The sequence below is a fragment of the Triticum urartu genome, chromosome 6 (assembly GCF_003073215.2).
Source record: "Triticum urartu cultivar G1812 chromosome 6, Tu2.1, whole genome shotgun sequence".
NCBI lineage: Eukaryota > Viridiplantae > Streptophyta > Magnoliopsida > Poales > Poaceae > Triticum > Triticum urartu.
Genome location: NC_053027.1, coordinates 122,052,031 through 122,072,549, shown reverse-complemented (window position 1 = coordinate 122,072,549; position 20,519 = coordinate 122,052,031). Strand labels below are relative to the sequence as shown.

The following is a 20,519-nucleotide window of genomic DNA, read 5'->3' as shown; positions in this document are numbered from 1 at the left end:
TTGGAACAGCAGTGGCATTTTAGCAAACGTCTCCAATTTTTGTAAGTGCGCGTGGTTCTTTGAGATAACGCAGTTCCAATGCTTTGAGCCCCAAGGCGGTTTCCTCCGCAGAATTGTCTTCATTACCGTCTCCATTACCCTTTTCAGGGTTGAGAATGATTTCTATTTTGTTACTAGCCCTGCAAATAAAATTGACAAAAACATACAAGCACGATACACATGCATACATCATTCATTGCACCAACACTTTGCTTTTCATAAAACACATGCATATAACTGGGGTTTCAAAGCTACGATGGCGAATTAAACACTTCACATCCAACATATGGACATATTTGTAAAATCTAGAAACATAAGTCTATTGTGATGTGCTTATACTACTACGGCAGCGTCCCATGTAATTACCCTTCTCGCCTTTTCATGACGTCCTCTCTACATTTCCATATGTCTTTTGTGATGTGCATAAAATATGCACATTAATGGAGATGTACAGTAGACGAGCTAGTAAGACTTTTCCATCTCGTGTAGTGTGCCTAAAATCCAATTTGATCAAAAACCAATTCACAAGGAAATTATAATTTATATAGTAATAACATATGTACTGACCTAAGTGAAATTTAACCAGAACAATTATACATGCTCCCAGGATCATAACCGCCTCTGGACAAGAAGTTGATTGAATAAATCCATAAGGCAACAATATGTCCTGAAGGCAAACTTATTACGCAAGAAGAGAAGATTCATCGTCCGGAGTAGCTAGTGCTTCCTCCCGACCCTTCCTCTTATATACTAAATACTTATGCTATGCAACTAAAATGTCGCAACATCGATGATAGTACATGTCCCCATCGATATCCCTATTAACAACAAGGAAACAACTTGTTCATGTTTGGACATACAGCTAAGTATAGCCACCTAAATAAATCAAGCCTTTCGAGAAGAGAAAATGTGGTGGTCCAAAACAACTAAGTTACAATTTTTTACGGTGTCATCAAATAATAAAGCACTTGCAAGAGACATATTTCATTGGACCTAATTGGGTATAATTACACATCTGTACATATTTATTTAGACCTAGTTGGGTTTTGTTACACATGTGTACACGTTTATTTAGACCTAGTCGGGTTTCATTACACATATGTATTTCGACGAAATGTACAAAGGCAAAGATACAAGTTTCTGTTGGAAATATGCCCTAGAGGCAATAATAAAAGGATTATTATTATATTTCCTTGTTCATGATAATTGTCTTTTATTCATGCTATAATTGTGTTATCCGGAAATCGTAATACATGTGTGAATAATAGACACCAACATGTCCCTAGTAAGTCTCTAGTTGACTAGCTCGTTGATCAACAGATAGTCATGGTTTCCTGACTATGGACATTAGATGTCATTGATAACGAGATCACATCATTAGGAGAATGATGTGATGGACAAGACCCAATCCTAAACATAGCATAAGATCGTATAGTTCGTTTGCTAGAGTTTTTCCAATGTCAAGTATCTTTTCCTTAGACCATGAGATCGTGTAACTCCCGGATACCGTAGGAGTGCTTTGGGTGTACCAAACGTCACAACGTAACTGGGTGACTATAAAGATATACTACGGGTATCTCCGAAAGTGACTGTTGGGTTGACACGGATCAAGACTGGGATTTGTCACTCCATATGGCGGAGAGGTATCACTGGGCCCACTAGATAATGCATCATCATAATGAGCTCAAAGTGACCAAGTGTCTGGTCACGGGATCATGCATTACGGTACGAGTAAAGTGACTTGCCGGTAACGAGATTGAACGAGGTATTGGGATACCGACGATCGGATCTCGGGCAAGTAACATACCGATTGACGAAGGGAATTGTATGCGGGATTGATGGAATCCTCGACATCGTGGTTCATCCGATGAGATCATCGAGGAGCATGTGGGAGCCAACATGGGTATCCAGATCCCGCTGTTGGTTATTGGCCGGAGAGTCGTCTCGGTCATGTCTACATGTCTCCCGAACCCGTAGGGTCTACACACTTAAGGTTCGGTGACGCTAGGGTTGTAGGGATATGTATATGCAGTAACCCGAATGTTGTTCGGAGTCCCGGATGAGATCCCGGACGTCACGAGGAGTTCCGGAATGGTCGGGAGGTAAAGAATTATATATAGGAAGTGCTATTTCGGGCATCGGGACAAGTTTCGGGGTCACCGGTATTGTATTGGGACCACCGGAAGGGTCCCGGGGGTCCACCGGGTGGGGCCACCTGCCCCGAGGGCCACATGGGCTGTAGGGGTGTGTGCCTTGGCCTGTATGGGCCAAGGGCACCAGCCCCAAGAGGCCCATGCGCCAAGAGATCAAGAAAGGAAGAGTCCTAAAGGGGGAAGGCACCTCCTAGGTGCCTTGGGAGGAGGGATTCCTCCCTTGGCCGCCGCCCCCCCAGGAGATTGCATCTCCTAGGGCCGGCGCCCCCCTAGGCTCCCTATATATAGTGGGGGAAGGAGGGCCTCTCACCCCACGCCTTTGGTGCCTCCCTCTCCCTCTCTAACACATCCTCCTCCTCCATAGTGCTTGGCGAAGCCCTGCCGGAGTACTGCAGCTCCATCACCACCACGCCGTCGTGCTACTGCTGGAGCCATCTTCCTCAACCTCTCCTTCCCCCTTGCTGGATCAAGAAGGAGGAGACGTCACGCTGACCGTACGCGTGTTGAACGCGGAGGTGCCGTCCGTTCGGTGCTAGGATCTCCGGTGATTTGGATCACGTCGAGTACGACTTCCTCATCCCCGTTCTTTGAACGCTTCCGCGCGTGATCTACAAAGGTATGTAGATGCAATCCAATCACTCGTTGCTAGATGAACTTCTAGATGGATCTTGGTGAAACCGTAGGAAAATTTTTGTTTTCTGCAACGTTCCCCAACAGTTTCATCAGTGTTTAATAGGCAAGTTCAAAGGCCATCAACGCGAAGGTCGGCCACACTTCAGAGCTCACCGTGCCAGAGATATGAGACAACATCAAAAGGGGTGCTCCCATGTGACGGAGTCTGCCTGGGGAGGCCTCGGTGGAGGCCGGTGGCGGCGACATACCATTGTGCCAACGTGGATGGGTGGATTTGCCACCACGCCGCTGCGGTGGCAGTAGAACCGCCACTACACTTCCATGCTTGTCCAGGTGAACAAGGATTTTGACTAGCTAGGGTTTGGCCATGGATCAGGGAAGGGGAAGGGAGATGGACGAAAAATGAGAGGGGTTGTGGCTTGATGACAAGTGTTACTCGGGCCTTAGTAATAAGTATTGGGCAAAGCAAAGTCATAGCAATACCAATTCTTGAACAACCATTACACTATGGATCATTCCCACATCAATCTGAGGTCTAATACATAATCAATCTCATTCAGTTCTCATCCATCCCATGTGGCTACATCGGATTACTCACACATGGTTGGGGGAGCATGTTGATAGTGTTGGAGAAGGGGTTGACAAAGTTCATGGTGAACATTCCCCCTCTCCGGGGAAAAAAGTACAGCTTCAAGCAGCCCCCCCTCCTGGATGAAGAATTATGATGATGGCATCTCAGTATCGCACAAAAAACAAGGATAAATCACAAAGATATTTCTCATGAATATAAAGCCAACGGCACTGCAGGCTAGCCTGAGGCACCCACACCCTAGGCAGTACGCACCCGGTGGAGTTGCCTCAGGGCCATGGGTGCCTAGGCACTATAGGCCTCTGTTTGGTCAAAGTCTAGGCCCCATGTCCCTTATATGTTGAAATACTTTGCCTTCTATTGTTGTTTTATTTTTCCAACACTTTTCTGCACAGAAAGATAACACCATGTAAAATTTTGCTGCCAGCAGCGTCAGTGCCGGTTAGATTTTATTCACCACAACAATATTTTAGTTAAAAGTCAATCAAAAATGTTCATAGAAATAGATACATTTGAGACGTATCATGTATCATAACCCGTGGACGAAAAGAAGGAAATGTGGGTGCCCCGAGCTAATCACTAGCCCTAAGCGGATTCTAAGAAGAAACCGCTTGCGGTGCTGCGAAAATGGAGATGGTTGCTAATCACCAACCACTTTCAATCTTTGCCGCAGGAGGTTTTGTGTTTCTAACCGCCTCTGGTGCTTTGTATAATAATAATAATAATAATAATAATAATAATAAGCTCCTTCGGTGTAGGTACTACATGTAGCATTGTTCTGCTTGGTCACAACTGCTTCCGAGACCTGCTGCTAATACTCGTTTTTTTACTAGTGATCTTGCTTTTGAGAGGAAGAAAAGCCGCCTTTCGGTCAGACGATATAAAACCACGTCATTTATTATATTATACGGACGGGGTACTATCTTTATAAAATGCAAAAATGTTGAAATTAAGAAAAATGCACGGTGGACTCGACTAAAGATCTCGGGATTTTTCTCCCTAGCTGTGACTGAAATGGACTTTCCGGTAGACCTACGTGGCTCCTTGGCACAACATAAACCTCTTCCACGGCTAACCGGAGCCTCATGCGTCGGTCTATCAACCGCACGACGCTCCAACCGTGGCCAGCAAGAAAATTAAAACTTGTCAAAAAAGGGAAGCAGGTACTCCGTACTAGAATTACCGACGTGGCATGTAGTGCAGCCTGTGCAGGGCAGCGGATATTTTCCCGGACAGCGACCTCCACCTACCAAAACTGGCAAGTGTCCACGATGCTACTAATACCATTTCCCTCTCCCTCCCGGCTCGCACCCTCCCAGTATCCATCCTCGAGATTTCTCTTCTCCCTCATGCACACGACGACACGGCGCATGCTCATGAAGATAGGGTGCGACGCGTGCGGGCAGGCGGAGGCCGCGGTGCTGTGCTGCGCCGACGAGGCCGCGCTGTGCCGCCGCTGCGACGCCGCCGTGCACTCCGCCAACAAGCTCGCCGGCAGGCACCACCGCGTCGCGCTCCTCTCCTCAACGCCCGCCGGCTCGTCGTCGCCCGGCGCCGGCGACGACGGCGGGAGCCACCCCGCCTGCGACATCTGCCAGGTACTTAAGCTTGAGTTTTCTTGCAAAGAAAAAGAAGAAGAGTTGTGCTTGACGTATGCTCCGTTTGGTGTTGTGGTGGATAATTATGTTTTTCTTGCTTGTTTGACAGTTTGTTTACCTGTTCTTTCGACTTTCCTTGACTACTTAGCTGTTTTCTTGTAGCGAACTACTAGTATGAAACAAGTTCAGCATTATGCAATTGCAAACTTAATTTCGTGATACTCCGTATTTGTTAAACGGGTGAGTGCAATATCAATGTTCTGCCTCAGGTTCTCTAAAGTTGCCATTTTAGACACTGACTTGATCTTCAAGATCCACATATTTGACCATTCATTTCTATTTGAGCTCCCAGATTGCGATAAAAATAAAAACATGTTCCGAAAGTAATTTGATGAAAAAAAAATTAAACAGTGATTCTTAGGCATTCAATGCCAAAATCCGTTCTATGTTAATACAGCCAAAAAAATACTCCCTATGTCTCATAATATAAGAGCGTTTTTGACACTACACTAGTATCAGAAAATGCTCTTATATTATGAAACCGAGGGAGTAAACATTTAGCTCTACTCTTGTGGTGCAATATTTGACGTGCATTGGTTGTTCTTGGTAGGAGATACTCCCTCCATTATTCTAAAACAGAGGGCGTGAATGTTTCCCTCAATTATTCTAATACTTGGATTAATGTGCTCCCTGTTGCTGCTTACCGGTCCATCTTTGTCGCTCTCGTCAACAACAGGCATCACAAGGTCTTCTACATTGACTTGTGGCTCCCCCACGGTGCATTATGCGTCACCGACCCCATCCTGTTCTCGCATACGGATGTGGAGGTCGCTCTTGTTCCTCATTTGACTCGGGCTACCGAAGCCTAGCGTAATTGTCTCACCCTGGTCCTCGCTGGGTGGCATGTAGGTGCCAAACACACGCGACCTTGCCCAGTGTAGCACCCTCGACGGAGTTCCGGTCCTTGACGCTCTACTGGTTGTGATGCCTCTGTGACGCTTCTCCCTTCCGCCTTTTCGGTTGGCTGTCTGTTTGGTTGGGATGTGGCTTTCAAAAAGCTGATTGTGGGATGTGAGCTATGAAAAAGTTGTTGTGAGCAGTGTTGTCATTTGGTAAACCGATTGTGAGCCAGGATTTCAACATAGAAGGGGCGAGATTTCACACTAAGTCTCATATGCAATGGTAATGTTGTAAAAAAAATTAGGGTCTGGTCTAATGAAGATGCCATGGTGTAACACACCCTTTTTGTGTCTATTCATTGCATTCACATGATCAAACTTGATTGAAAATTGACAAATGACAAAACAAATTCACAACACTAGAAATACCGGATAATCTTATGAAATAATAATTTGTAGTAAATAATATATTACCTAATCTCATTATTTATTGGAATTGACGAGATGGACCTCACTAACTCGACCCAGTCCCAAAAACGGAATCAAAAATTGATGAATCAATTCTGCTCTCTTCTTCTTCATGTTTACACAAGCACAAGTAGGAATGTTATAATTGATTCTAAATCTGTCTGATTATACTTCTATAATTTTTAAAGCAAAGAACTAATCTGATGTGAGAATCAATTACCTTTTCCCCTTGAGTGGTTGTTGTCCATCCGTGCGTCCGCTCTGCTGGGAACCAGCAACATGTGCGTGGATAGACACCTGCGTATTCCGGCGATCCCTTCCCTTCTCCGCTTCTCTCCATGGCGACCCGACGGAGAGATCTGATCGCAGCAGCCCTCAGGCGCCAGTTTCGATATCAACGGCGGCTTGGAGAAATTAGCGATACGGGAGTGCGTAATCAGGTCGTGGCTGTGTGCTGCAATTAACAGGCCTCTTTTCCTTCCACGATGGCTTGTTAGGCAATTTTCTTTTATGATGGTGGATTTTTGGATTTTAGCATGTAATGGGCCGTACATGGGCTGAAGCTTTTACGTTAATGAGAAAGGCGTGAGGAAGGATAGGGGGGGGGGGGGCGAAGCCAGCACGGGACAAGCGGGCAAGCCAAAAAATTAGCGATTGACAGATCACTATCGAGGGACAAGACGATCGATTGGGGGGGGGGGGCTCGCCCCCCCTCGTCTCCCCTTAGATCCGTCCCTTGTCTCAATTGTGACTTTTGAATAAAATGTTTGGAAAACCCTGAAATTATGAGAGTATACATAGCAAGATATTTTAAATAGGGCAAAACTATCAAAATATCAGGATTATGGGGGTGAAAAAGGAAAATACCCTTATTTGTATAATTCTTTCTTTCTAAACGTGACATGGTGTGCAACCTACTTTATTTATCTGGGGGTTGTAATTTCTAAAATTCTTATTAAAATATAAGAAAGACGTACATATGTAAGTATTTATTGTTAAAAGGATTTTCAAAAGAATCTCCTAACATTCTAATTGATATGAGTTTTTTCATTCAAAAACATGAACTATGTACTTATATATTACATTCCAGGAGAAAACAGGCTACTTCTTCTGTGTAGAGGACAGAGCCCTCCTGTGCCGAAGCTGCGACGTCGCCATCCACACCGCAACTCCCCATGCTTCCACCCACCGCCGATTCCTCATCACCGGCGTCCGCGTCGGTGCTGATCAGGACCATATCGGCGATGTCAGTGGCGCCACGGTCGGCAGCCCCAGCAACAGCAGCGCCAACGGAAGCAATAACATGCCCACCTCCGAGAACTTCGCCATTGCCAACGACCAGCGGTCGGAGGAGGGGGTGGGGCTGATCGGAGGAGGAGAAGACGACATTGGCCAGCAGCAGCAATGGCCTTGGAGCGATATTTTTGCTGATGATGGTGTTGGCATGGATCAACACCAGTGCTACCCTGGCTTCTCTGAACCTGGTTCCTCCAGCCTCACTGGATGATGAAAGCTCCACTTAAATGGATTTATTACTTCCTCCATTTCATATTACTTGCAACTGATTTAGTACAATGGATCGGAAGGAGTATGTATTTGGCATGAGTTGATAGAAAAAGAAATTATAATATGTCTTTATTTTTACTTCAAAAAGAAAGCAAATAATTACAGTTAACTCTAGCCTGTATTTTCCCACACTTGGCGTGAAAGTGGCATACATATATCAAGGGAAAATATACTTTCAGCACATGCACAAAAAGAACATGAAGAGGAAGAAAAGTGAATTGGAGGATTTGCAATCATTGAATCTTCAGAAATAAAGTATACTCCTAAAGATTACAAGATGTGTATGTAATTAATAAAGGGTTGCTCTCATTTAATAAAACTATATCTCGATCTGTTTTTCTCATCACACATCCAACACGTCGACTCTTTAAAGTATTTTTACTATTTCCATCAATCCAAATTAATTGTGGCTGCTTTAGACCCTGTTTGTTTGGCCTTTTGCTTTTGCTTTTGCTTTTGCAGCTTTTTCATTTTGGCCAAAAAGCCATAAAAGCTTCTAAATAGGTGCTTTTGGAGCTTTTATGACTTTTGATGAACTTCAAAAGCCATAAAAGCTGCAAAAACATCTATTTAGGAGCTTTTATGGCTTTTTGACGAAAGTGAAAAAGTTGCAAAAGCAGAAGCAAAAACCCAAACAAACAGGGCCTTAGTACAACTACTAAAGTAGCGACAATTAATTTGGATACGAGGGAGTATAACAATATGTCTTTACAAAGAAGCTTTTTTTAGCTGAGCATTTTCATTTGAGTATACAAGCAGCATAAATACTGGCTAGAGTAACTCTCAATATACACTACCAACATTTCAGTTTCAGGTATACTTGCTTTATAAATAGACTAAATTGTGGAATGTCAAAAGAAAAACAGACTAAATTATCCTTCAGCGCCAAGTGCCCGTCTCATGAAGGCCAATGATATTAGGCCACCACAGTCAATTGGGTTACATTCTGGTCCAAGAAAGAACAATATGGCGATTCCATGGTCCTAATACTATATATCACCTTGTAATTGATGAGCATTTGTGAAGCGTCTTCCATTCCCATGGCCAGGGCTCACTATATCATCATACATATCTTCTCTACTAGAATACAATATTTCACATGCATTTGCCCCTTCACCTGTAGGGGAAAGTGTTGCACAATAAAAGATATATGCTACACAATCACACCCAACACTATGAGGATGGCAGGTAACGGCAATCTCACCGGCGAGCATAGTAGCAAAGCAACTAGGTTATACCTCCCAGCCGCAAGAATTTCTTCGAGACGATCCGCCAATCGAGAGTCGAAGTAGACGGCCCCTCCGAGGTATCCACACATTTCGAAGTAGTAATCCGACAACACTTCAACATGAAAGAAGGAAAAGCTCCGAGGAAACTGGAGAGAGAGCCTAGCGGCGTCCCATATAATTAGGAGTCTAATTCTATTAGATAGAGACTAGAACCCATCTAATTAGGTGACGGGGTCTTGTACCCTTGGTACCTGTCCTCACCCAGTACACAGGGCCCACCGGGCCCAAGAAGGGGAGGAAGCCCTAAAGAAGCATGGGCGACCTTCGTGCTCTTCAAGTCAAGGAAACGACGGCATAACATATCTGACCTACCCTCTGTGTAAACCCTAGACATCTCCTGTCTATATAAAGGGAGGTATAGGACCTCATTATCATCCAATCTCAGATACAAACTCTCGGTAGCAATCCTGTACACCATTGTAATCCTTTGCACGAGGTATCCCCTCACCATGAATAACAAGAAGAAGCAAGATGTAGGGTAATTCTCTTCGGAGGTCCGAACCTGGGTAAACTCTGCGTGCAGACTCCGTTTTGGTACTTCTGATCTCGTCATGAACCCTACCAAGGGATGTGATAGTATTTCGCTCCGTCATTAGGAGTCTAAACTTAAGATCAACTAGTCACCCTGTGCGTTCGGTTTATTCGGTTTACATGGTTCGGTTATATGGTTTTTCGGTTTGTACGGTATTAGTACTTTGGTAAATACGGTATGAAAATAAAATACGGTTTGGTTTCGGTATATACCAAATTATTTCGGTATGGTTTCGGTACATACCATAAAAACCAAAGTTGACGCGAATTTGAAAATGACGTATAATAATTTGCAAATTTATGACTCAAAACACATACTATTTACACAAATAGTATATGACTACATATATAAGAATATATGAATGCTTTGATTCGTCTGTTGATGGTTATGGACGTGCTTAGCATTTTAAAAGGAGAAAAATGACTATGTTACAAGAAAATTTATGTGCTTAGTAGTGAATTTAACTCATGTACAAGAAAAATGACAACTTTTATGGTTGTTCATCTCAAGAAATATGAATTTATTTTTTACTTCGGTTTAATCGGTTAACCGTTCGGTTTTTCGGTATATACCATAAAAACCAAAGTTCAAATCGGTATGAAAAGTTCATACCATACCGAAACCTGAAACCATAAAAACCATAAAATCGGTTCGGTTTATTTTTGGTATGCTTTTTCGGTTCGGTTTTCAAATGCACAGAGTAATCAACTAGATCGGGTTGAGTGTGGAGCTATGTGGGAGAGACCCCTTAGAATTGGTGTGCCTGTAGGGGGGGGGGTCTCTGGTTCTCTCTCAAAATATTTATAGGTGTAAGAGGGGGTCAAAATTCCTCGGCATTAGCGACTAGATGGGTTATGGGTGGGCTGAAAATTCCAACTTCTCCCAGTTTCTACCAGATATGATCGTAAACTGAGTTCCGATCGTCCAAGATTGCAAGCTTATGAATTCGACCTAACATCTCATTCAGCAGAGTCTTCTCACTTTCATTCATGGCCTGATCGAAGGTCGCGTCCAATGGGAGTCTATTTGAGATCCTATCTGACATGACCTCGGGCTCTTCCCCGACCAGGTCTGATACCTGGATTCGCAATGGTAGTGCTCGGCTCTAGACTCAAAGTTGGGTTCACGGTTGATTTTATGCCATCATCCTAGTCTGGGATTGATTCTGATGCCCGAATGGGCATGTTAGTGCGATCTTTGGCCTGACCTGATACCCAGCCCAAGAAAACGACTTCACCACAAAAATCCATGGTGTATTCGAAGTTCTTGAATCTAATAATGTGTCCTAGAGCAAACGTATCGATCTGGCCTAGGTGGCTAGTCGCATTCGTGTGGAGAGTGATACTACCGCTTTGGTTGTATTGATGTGATGGGGTAAAAGGTACATGTGATCTACCACGAGATCGTATGTGAATGAATATGTATCCCTATGGACCTAACACCTCGCTTTATATAGATACCAGGGGTGCCTAGGGGTACACATAAGTCGGTTGCATCTAGGAGAAAACATGTCGGGGACTACCTTGACGCCTTGGAGTATGCATCAAGTCTTCGCGTGATTCCTTCTTGATGTTCCTGGACTAGACGAACATGGCCACTAGTGGACGGGATTAGGGGGATCCTCGAACCCAACCCAAAGGACCAGTAACCGACATTATAAGAAGTAAGCATGTGCACAAAAGGACGACATAATATGTAGTTGTGAATGAAGAGAGAACGTGACATGGAAAACAACTATCGATAATTGAGATCGGCCCCACGAGTGTAAAACTAGGCACCAATAAGGCCCCTTTAAGATCCACTCAAATTCTCAAGAGCTACAAAAAGATATTCCAATGGGAGCAAAAATGTTGCATGAAAAATATCAGCTATCGTAATAATTTAAAAAAAAATGAAAACCAACAACTTACCAACCCGGGGTAAAGTGAGCAACAAATCTTCACCATGATAAAAATCAAAACCAAGCAACGTTCCATAGTTCTCAAGTCTAACAGTCATTGTATCATGATGACGGAGACCATAATCAGTCACTAGTTCCTCCCAGGCAGGACCCGATGACCTGCATGTTGGGGAACGTAGCATGCAATTTCAAAAAAAAATCCTATGCTCACACAAGATCTATCTAGGATATGCATAGCAACGAGAGGGGGAGAGTTTGTCCATGTACCCTAGTAGACCGGAAGCGGAAGCATTAGTTTAACGTGGTTGATGTAGTCAAACGTCTTCTCGATTCAACCGATCAAGTATCGAACATACGACACCTTTGAGTTCTGCACACGTTCAGCTCGATGACATCCCTTGAACTCTTGATCCAGCAAAGTGTCGAGGGAGAGTTTCGTCAGCACTACGACATGGTGGCGGTGATGGTGAAGTGATCCACGCAGGGCTTCGCCTAAGAACTACGATGATACGTCTCCGTCGTATATACTTTTCCAAACACTTTTGACCTTGTTTTGGAATCTAATTTGTATGATTTGAATGGAACTAACCCGGACTGACGCTGTTTTCAGCAGAATTACCATGATGTTGTTTTATGTGCAGAAAACAAATATTCTCGGAATGACCTGAAACTCAACGGGAGGTCTTAAAAAAACAATAAAAAATCCTCGCCAAATATGAAAACCAGGGGTCCCACACCCTTTCCATGAGGGTGGGGGGCGCGCCCCCTTACCTCGTGGGCCCCCTGTTGACCCTCCGACGCCAACTCCAACTCTATATATTTGCTTTCGGAGAGAAAAAAAATGAGAGAGAAGAAATCATCGCGTTTTACGATACGGAGCCGCCGCCAAGCCCTAAAACCTCTCGGGAGGGCTGATCTGGAGTCCGTTCGGGGCTCTAGAGAGGGGGATTCGTCGCCGTCGTCATCATCAACCATCCTCCATCACCAACTTCATGATGCTCGCCGCCATGCGTGAGTAATTGCATCGTAGGCTTGCTGGACGGTGATGGGTTGGATGAGATTTATCATGTAATCGAGTTAGTTTTGTTAGGGTTTGATCCCTAGTATCCATTATGTTCTGAGATTGATGTTGCTATGACTTTGCTATGCTTAATGCTTGTCACTAGGGCCCGAGTGCCATGATTTCAGATCTGAACCTATTATGTTTTCATGAATATATGTGAGTTCTAGATCCTATCTTGCAAGTCTATAGTCACCTACTATGTGTTATGATCCGGCAACCCCGAAGTGACAATAATCGGGAACACTCCCGGTGATGACCATAGTTTGAGGAGTTCATGTATTCACTATGTGCTAATGCTTTGTTCCGGTTCTCTATTAAAAGGAGGCCTTAATATCCCTAAGTTTCCAATAGGACCCCGCTGCCATGGGAGGGCAGGACAAAAGATGTCATGCAAGTTCTTTTCCATAAGCACGTGTGACTATATACGGAATGCATGCCTACATTACATTGATGAATTGGAGCTAGTTCTGTGTCACCCTATGTTATGACTGTTACATGATGAACCGCATCCGGCATAATTATCCATCGCTGATCCGGTGCCTACGAGTTTTCCATATACTGGTTCTCGCTTATTTACTTTCCCGCTGCTACTGTTACAATCACTACAAAATACCAAAAATATTACTTTTGCTGTCTTTACTTTTGTTACCGTTACCACCACTATCATATTACTTTGCTACTAAACACTTTGCTGCAGATACTAAGTTTCCAGGTGTGGTTGAATTGACAACTCAGCTGCTAATACTTGAGAATATTCTTTGGCTCCCATTGTGTCGAATTAATAAATTTGGGTTGAATACTCTACCCTCGAAAGCTGTTGCGATCCCCTATACTTGTGGGTTATCAAGACTTTTTCTGGCACCGTTGCTAGGGAGCATAGCTCTATTCTTTGAGTCACTTGGGATTTTTATCTGCTAGACACTATGAAGAACTTGAGAGATCCAAAAACCAAGATCTATCCCTCAACTACGAGGGGAGGTAAGGAACTGCCATCTAGCTCTGCACTTGATTCACCTTCTATTATGAGTAAGTTCGCGACACCTACACCTGCTTCTGCTATTCATTCTAATATGTTGCATGATATTGATGATGCCACTTCTGCTATGCATGATACTTATGATGAAACTGCTTCTATGTTTGATACTACTGTGCCCCTTGGTGATTTTCTAGAAGAACAAATTGCTAGGGCTAGAGAAAAAGAAATTATTGAATTTGAATACGATGATGATAGAGATGATGAAAACATGCCTGTTATTCCTAAAGGTTATCTTTTTGATAAAGATGCTTCTCTAGCTACTTTAGCTTGCAAAGATAGATATGAGCTTAAGAGGTTATTAATTAAATGGAACAAGGAATCACTTAGAGATAGAATGAGACCCGACCCTGCTTTTGCTACTTCACCTATACGTGTTCCTGATAAAGATTATGAATTCTATGTTGATCCTGATATAATTACTTTGGTTGAATCTGATCCGTTTTATGGCTATGAATCTGAAACTGTTGTGGCACATCTTACTAAGTTAAATGATATAGCTGCCCTGTTCACTAATAATGAGAGATCACATTACCTCTATTTACTCAAAATATTTCCGTTTTCATTAAAGGGTGATGCTAAGATATGGTTTAATTCTCTTGATCATGGTTGTGTGCGTAGTCCCTAGGATATGATTTATTACTTCTCTGCTAAATATTTCCCTGCTCATAAGAAACAAGCTGCTTTAAGGGAAATATACAACTTTGTGCAAATTAAAGAAGAGAGTCTCCCACAAGCTTGGGGGAGGCTTCTCAAGCTACTTAATGCTTTGACTGACCATCCTCTTAAGAAACCTAAAATACTTGATATCTTTTATAATGGACTAACCGATGCTTCCGGAGATTACCTGGATAGTTGTGCTGGTTCTCTTTTCAGGGAAAGAACACCTGATGAAGCTGAAATTCTATTGAATAATATGTTGACAAATGAAAATAATTGGGAACCTCCTGAGCCAGCTCCTGCTCCAATTACTGAGCCTATTCCTAAACCAACTCCGAAGAAGAGAGGTGTTTTATTTCTCAGTCCCGAAGATATGCAAGAGGCAAAGAAATCTATGAAAGAAAAAGGTATTAAAGCTAAAGACGTTAAGAATTTACCTCCTATTGAAGAAATACATGGTCTTAATTCACCGCCTGTTGAAGAAACTTATGATCTCAATTATTTATTTGTTGAAGAACCTCCTGATCCCGATATCCCGACACAGGTAGTAAAGGTAAATTCTCTCTATAGATATGATAAAGCTGAAGTTCCTCCTACTAAAATTGCTAGTCAGCGCTTGGATGAGTTTGATAACTTTATGTTTAAACAAGACGACTTCAATGCTTATTTTGGTAGACAATTAAAAGAAAATGCTTATATGATTAGACACTTGGGTGATTATATGGCTGATATTAAGGGTGAACTTAAACTTATTAGCAAACATGCTTCTATGGTTACCACTCAAGTAGAACAAGTACTTAAGGCTCAAAAAGAAGTGCTTGATGAAATGAATAGTAAGAAAAATGATTATGCTGTTAGAGTGGCTACTAGAACTGGTAGAATGACTCAGGAACCTTTGTATCCTGAAGGCCACCCTAAGAGAATCGAGCAAGATTCTCAAAGAAATAATATTGATGTTCCTAGTTCTTCTAAAAAGAAGAAGAAGAAAAATGATAGAACTGTGCAAACTTCTAGTGAACCTATTGCTGAACTACCTGATAATCCAAATGATATATCTATGTCTGATGCTGAAACACAATCTGGTAATGAGCCTGAACCTAATGAAAATATTAATGCTGATACTCATAATGATGCTCAACCTAGTAATGACAATGATGTAGAAATTGAACCTGCTGTTGATCTTGATAACCCACAATCAAAGAATCAACGTTATGATAAAAGAGACTTTGTTGCTAGGAAACATGGTAAAGAAAGAGAACCTTGGGTTCAGAAACCCATGCCTTTCCCTCCTAAACCATCCAAGAAAAAGGATGATGAGGATTTTGAGCGCTTTGCTGAAATGATCAGGCCTATCTTTTTGCGTATGCGATTAACTGATGTGCTCAAAACAAATCCTTATGCTAAATATATGAAGGATATTATTACTAATAAAAGAAAGATAACGGAAGTTGAGATTTCCACCATGCTTGCTAATTATACTTTTAAGGGTGGAATACCAAAGAAACTTGGAGATCCCAGAGTACCTACTATACCTTGCTCCATTAAAAGAAATTATATTAAAACTGCTTTATGTGATCTTGGAGCCGGTGTTAGTGTTATGCCTCTCTCTTTATATCGTAGACTTGACTTGAATAAGTTGACACCTACCGAAATATCTTTGCAAATGGCTGATAAATCAACTGCTATACCTGTCGGTATTTGTGAGGATGTGCCTGTTGTAGTTGCAAACGTTACTATTTTAACAGACTTTGTTATTCTTGATATTCCCGAGGATGGTAGTATGTCTATTATTCTTGGAAGACCTTTTCTTAATACTGCAGGGGCTGTTATTGATTGCAACAAAGGCAATGTCACTTTTCATGTTAATGGTAATGAGCATACGGTACACTTCCGAGGAAACAACCTCAAGTTCATAGTATCAACTCTATTGGAAAAATTCCATCAATTATATTTGGAGGTTTTGAATTTCCTCTTCCTACTGGTAAGAAGAAATATGATATTCTTATTATAGGGGATGTGCATATCCCCGTTGAGGTAACTTAGTGTTATTCGAAATTTCTCCGGTTTCATGATTATAGGAATGAGTTTGTTAACAAGACTTGATCAACCTTGTTAGTGGACTCTTTTTGATGAGCATGAGATGGATGAAACTAGAAGCACAAACTTCTGTACCCTCTTTATATTTTCTGTTATTTATATTAAATAAAGTAAAAATAGTATTTTCCTGTCTGTTATCTGATTATCCGTGCAATATAAAAATATCCCGAAAATAAAAGTCCTCAGAATGACATGCCAATTTAATATGATTTTTCGGGAATATTTGAGGATTTACTGTGCAAAAATCACCGCGGGAGGAGCTGCCACCTGGCCACGAGGGTGGTGGGCGCGCCCCCCCTATAGGGCGCGCCCCCTGCCTCGTGGGCCCATGGTGGCCCTCCTCCACTTATCCCAGCACCCATCTTCTTCCTCTATCTCACACAAACCCGAAAAACTAACTCAAGCACGAGTTCCAGCCACTTTTGCTGTGATTTTCGATCTCCTTGCTCAAAGCACCTCCCGCAAAACTGCTTGGGGAGATTGTTCCTTGGTATGTGACTCCTCCATTGGTCCAATTAGTTTTTGTTCTAGTGCTTTATTCATTGCAAATCTAAGCTGCATAGGTGACCATGTTCTTGAGCTTGCATGTCAAATTTATATGGTTCCAAGTAGTTCTAATGCTTGATATAGGCTCTAGGCACTTGTAGGAGTAGTTGCTATCAGTTTTATTGAGTTTGGTTACTTTTATTTTGAAGTTACTAAAAATTTCAGAATTTTTTAGAGATAAACAATATGTTTAGGAAGATGTTCCAAGGTGGTTCCTCTAAGAAGCAAGGATCCAAGATTGCTATGCGCGATGCTGACGAGGATCCACCAAGAGACGCTCTAGTACGGCCTTGCGAATGGCCGTCGGAAAATTTTATGGACCGTGCGGGAATTAAAGAAGAATTCAAAGCATATTTGCACAATGCCGGTCTTGAGGATTTTGAGGCTAACAAATGCCCCCAGTATCATAATCTCACAAGTTCATTTGTGAGGAGGTTTGAGTATTCATCTTCGCGTAATTCTCCTTCAGTCATGTTTGATCTTTATGACAAATCTTATACCATGGACTTAGAGGATTTCACTTCTGCTTGTAAACTTCCATCATGGGGTAGTGTTAGGGATCCCCCTAAATCTAAATTTAGAAACTTTCTTGCTAGTATAACTGTGGGAGAATCTAGAGATATAACGCAGGCTACCATAGGGAGCATTCACTTTCCTGCTATACATTATTTTGCTCTCTTCATCGGTAGATGCATAAATGCTAAGGATGAAGCATGTCACATGTGTGTCCCTGATCTTAGCATTCTTAGGAGTGCTGTGTTAGGAGACCAATCTTATCATATGGGAGCCATTGTAGCTCGTAGGTTGCATCATAATAGACATAATGGAGATTTCTTTGGAGGAATTTTTGCAACCCGCGTAGCTTATTTTCTTGAAATAGACATTCGTGAGGGTGATACGGAGCTGCCCCCTGCATATTTAGATTATGACTCTATGGCCTCGCACCAGTTTGTCTAGAGGTCTGAATCACCTCTCTTATACCGCTTAATTTTTGATAAACGACGTGTTTTCCATATTACTCTCCCTGCTCCTGCCTTCTTTGATTCACAGGCAAAAGGAAGATATGTTATTACCAAAGAGGAGGCAGAAGAGTACGAGAGGAGAGCAGAGGCAGCTCGACTCCATGCTGCAGCTCAGCAGGCGATAACCACTGCACATCAGTATGATCCCAACTATCCTTCCTCATCACACTACGACCCCAACAACTATTATTATGGATATCCGCCAGGCCAGCCGTGGCCATAGACCAACTTAGGCCAAAAGCCTAAGCTTGGGGGAGTACGTATTTCTCACCGACATTACATTTATGTACACACACTCATTGCTAGATGTCGGTGCTCATACTTTTTCATTGTAATATCCATGCTAGTTTATTTTCCTTCTCCTGCTTTCTTCTTGTGTGATTGTTAAACCTTAAGAAAAACCAAAAAAATAGTAGTAGTTTATTTTTCTGCTGTAGTAGTAATAATCAAAAATAAAACCCAAAAATATTTCCCGTTCTTCTTTTGCTTGTTGGGAGCTTTCCCGTGTAAATAGTTTTATTTCTTTTCTTTTCTTTGGGGGTCAGTAGGAGAAGACCATAATTAAACTGTTGAAGTGGCTCTTATATGCATTATTGTTGAATTAACCCAAGAGCCCACATTGCCTTGTCTTCTCCTGTTTATTGAATGCTCGTAGATTCCAGCTTAGTTTAATGCACGTGCACTCTTATTATTATTCACACCATTCAGTCGTGCAAGTGAAAGGCAATTATGATGATATATGATGGACTGACTGAGAGGAGAAAAGCTGGTATGAACTCGACCTCTTTTGTTTTTGTAAATATGATGAGTCCCTCGTTCTTGATTTAGCTTATTATGAATAAACATGTTTGCAATGACAATTAGAGATCATAGTTGCTTGTGCCATGCTTGATTAGCTATGAGTTATAATGGTTTGCCTTGCGTGCCAACATGCTATTGAGATGGTTATGATGTGGTATGATGGGGTGGTATCCTCCTTTGAATGATTTAAGTGACTTGACTTGGCACATGTTCACGCATGTAGTTGAAACAAAATCAACATAGCCTTCACGATATTTATGTTCATGGTGGATTATATCCTACTCATGCTTGCATCCAATGTTTATTAGTTTTAATGCATGTACATGGCTGTTGTCGCTCTCTAGTTGGTCACTTCCCAGTCTTTTGCTAGCCTTCACCTGTACTAAGCGGGAATACTGCTTGTGCATCCAATCCCTTAAACCCCAAAGTTATTCCAGATGAGTCCACCATACCTTCCTATATGCGGTATCTACCTGCCGTTCCAAGTAAATTTGTATGTGCCAAACTCTAAACCTTCAAATAAACATTCTATTTTGTATGCTCGAATAGCTCATGTATCAACAAAGGCTGTCCTTATCTTCCGTGTTAGGCGGGTTATTCTCAAGAGGAGTGGACTCCGCTCCTCACTCACGAGAAAATGGCTGGTCACCGGGATGCCCAGTCCCATGCTTTATGCAAACTAAATCAAAATTAATTGCAAACAAAACTCCCCCTAGGACTTGATGTATGTTGGAGGCACTCATTGTTTCGAGCAAGCCATGGATTGATGCTTGTTGGTGGAGGGGGAGTATAAACTTTACCATTCTGTTTGGGAACCGCCTATAATGTGTTTAGCATGGAAGATATCGCCATCTCATAGTTGTTACGTTGACAATGAAAGTGTACCGCTCAAAATACAATTTATCTCTATTTCAAAACCGAGCTCTGGCACCTCTACAAATCCCTACTTCCCTCTACAAAGGGCCTATCCATTTACTTTTATGTTGAGTCATCACCCTCTTATTAAAAAGCACTAGCTGGAGAGCACAGCTGTCATTTGCATTCATCACTATTAATTTATGTTGGGTGTGACTATGATTGGATCTCTTTTACCATGAATTACAATGTCTAGTCAGTCCTTGATCTTTAAAGGTGCTCTGCATTTATGTTTTGCGGTCTGAGAAAGGGCTAGCGAGATACCATCTTGTTACATCATATTATGATTGTTTTGAGAAAGTGTTGTCATCCGAGATTTATTATTATGACTTGCTAGTTGATTATGCTATTGATACGAGTAATTATGAGACCTGAGAGTTATTGCAAATGTGGTTAGTTATGATTTATGCTGAAAACTTGGATGCTGGCTTGACATAGTTGCAACAACAAGAGCAAACAGAGTTTGTAAAATTTTTCTTTCTTTCTTTCTTTCAGTTTGTCAACTGAATTGCTTGAGGACAAGCAAGGGTTTAAGCTTGGGGGAGTTGATACGTCTCCGTCGTATCTACTTTTCCAAACACTTTTGCCCTTGTTTTGGACTCTAATTTGTATGATTTGAATGGAACTAACCCGGACTAACGCTGTTTTCAGTAGAATTACCATGATGTTGTTTTATGTGCAGAAAACAAATATTCTCGGAATGACCTGAAACTCAA

General features: G+C 42.1%; 1 protein-coding gene across 1 annotated transcript; it reads left to right on the top strand.

The window, feature by feature from the left end:
- Window positions 1-4,685: 4,685 nt before the first annotated feature.
- LOC125517193 (B-box zinc finger protein 22-like) lies at window positions 4,686-8,126 on the top strand. The gene is made up of 2 exons (XM_048682372.1): window positions 4,686-5,012; window positions 7,470-8,126. The coding sequence occupies exons 1-2, from the start codon at window positions 4,686-4,688 to the stop codon at window positions 7,884-7,886; spliced, it is 744 nt and encodes a 247-aa protein (XP_048538329.1). The 3' UTR covers window positions 7,887-8,126.
- The last annotated feature ends 12,393 nt before the right edge of the window (window positions 8,127-20,519 follow it).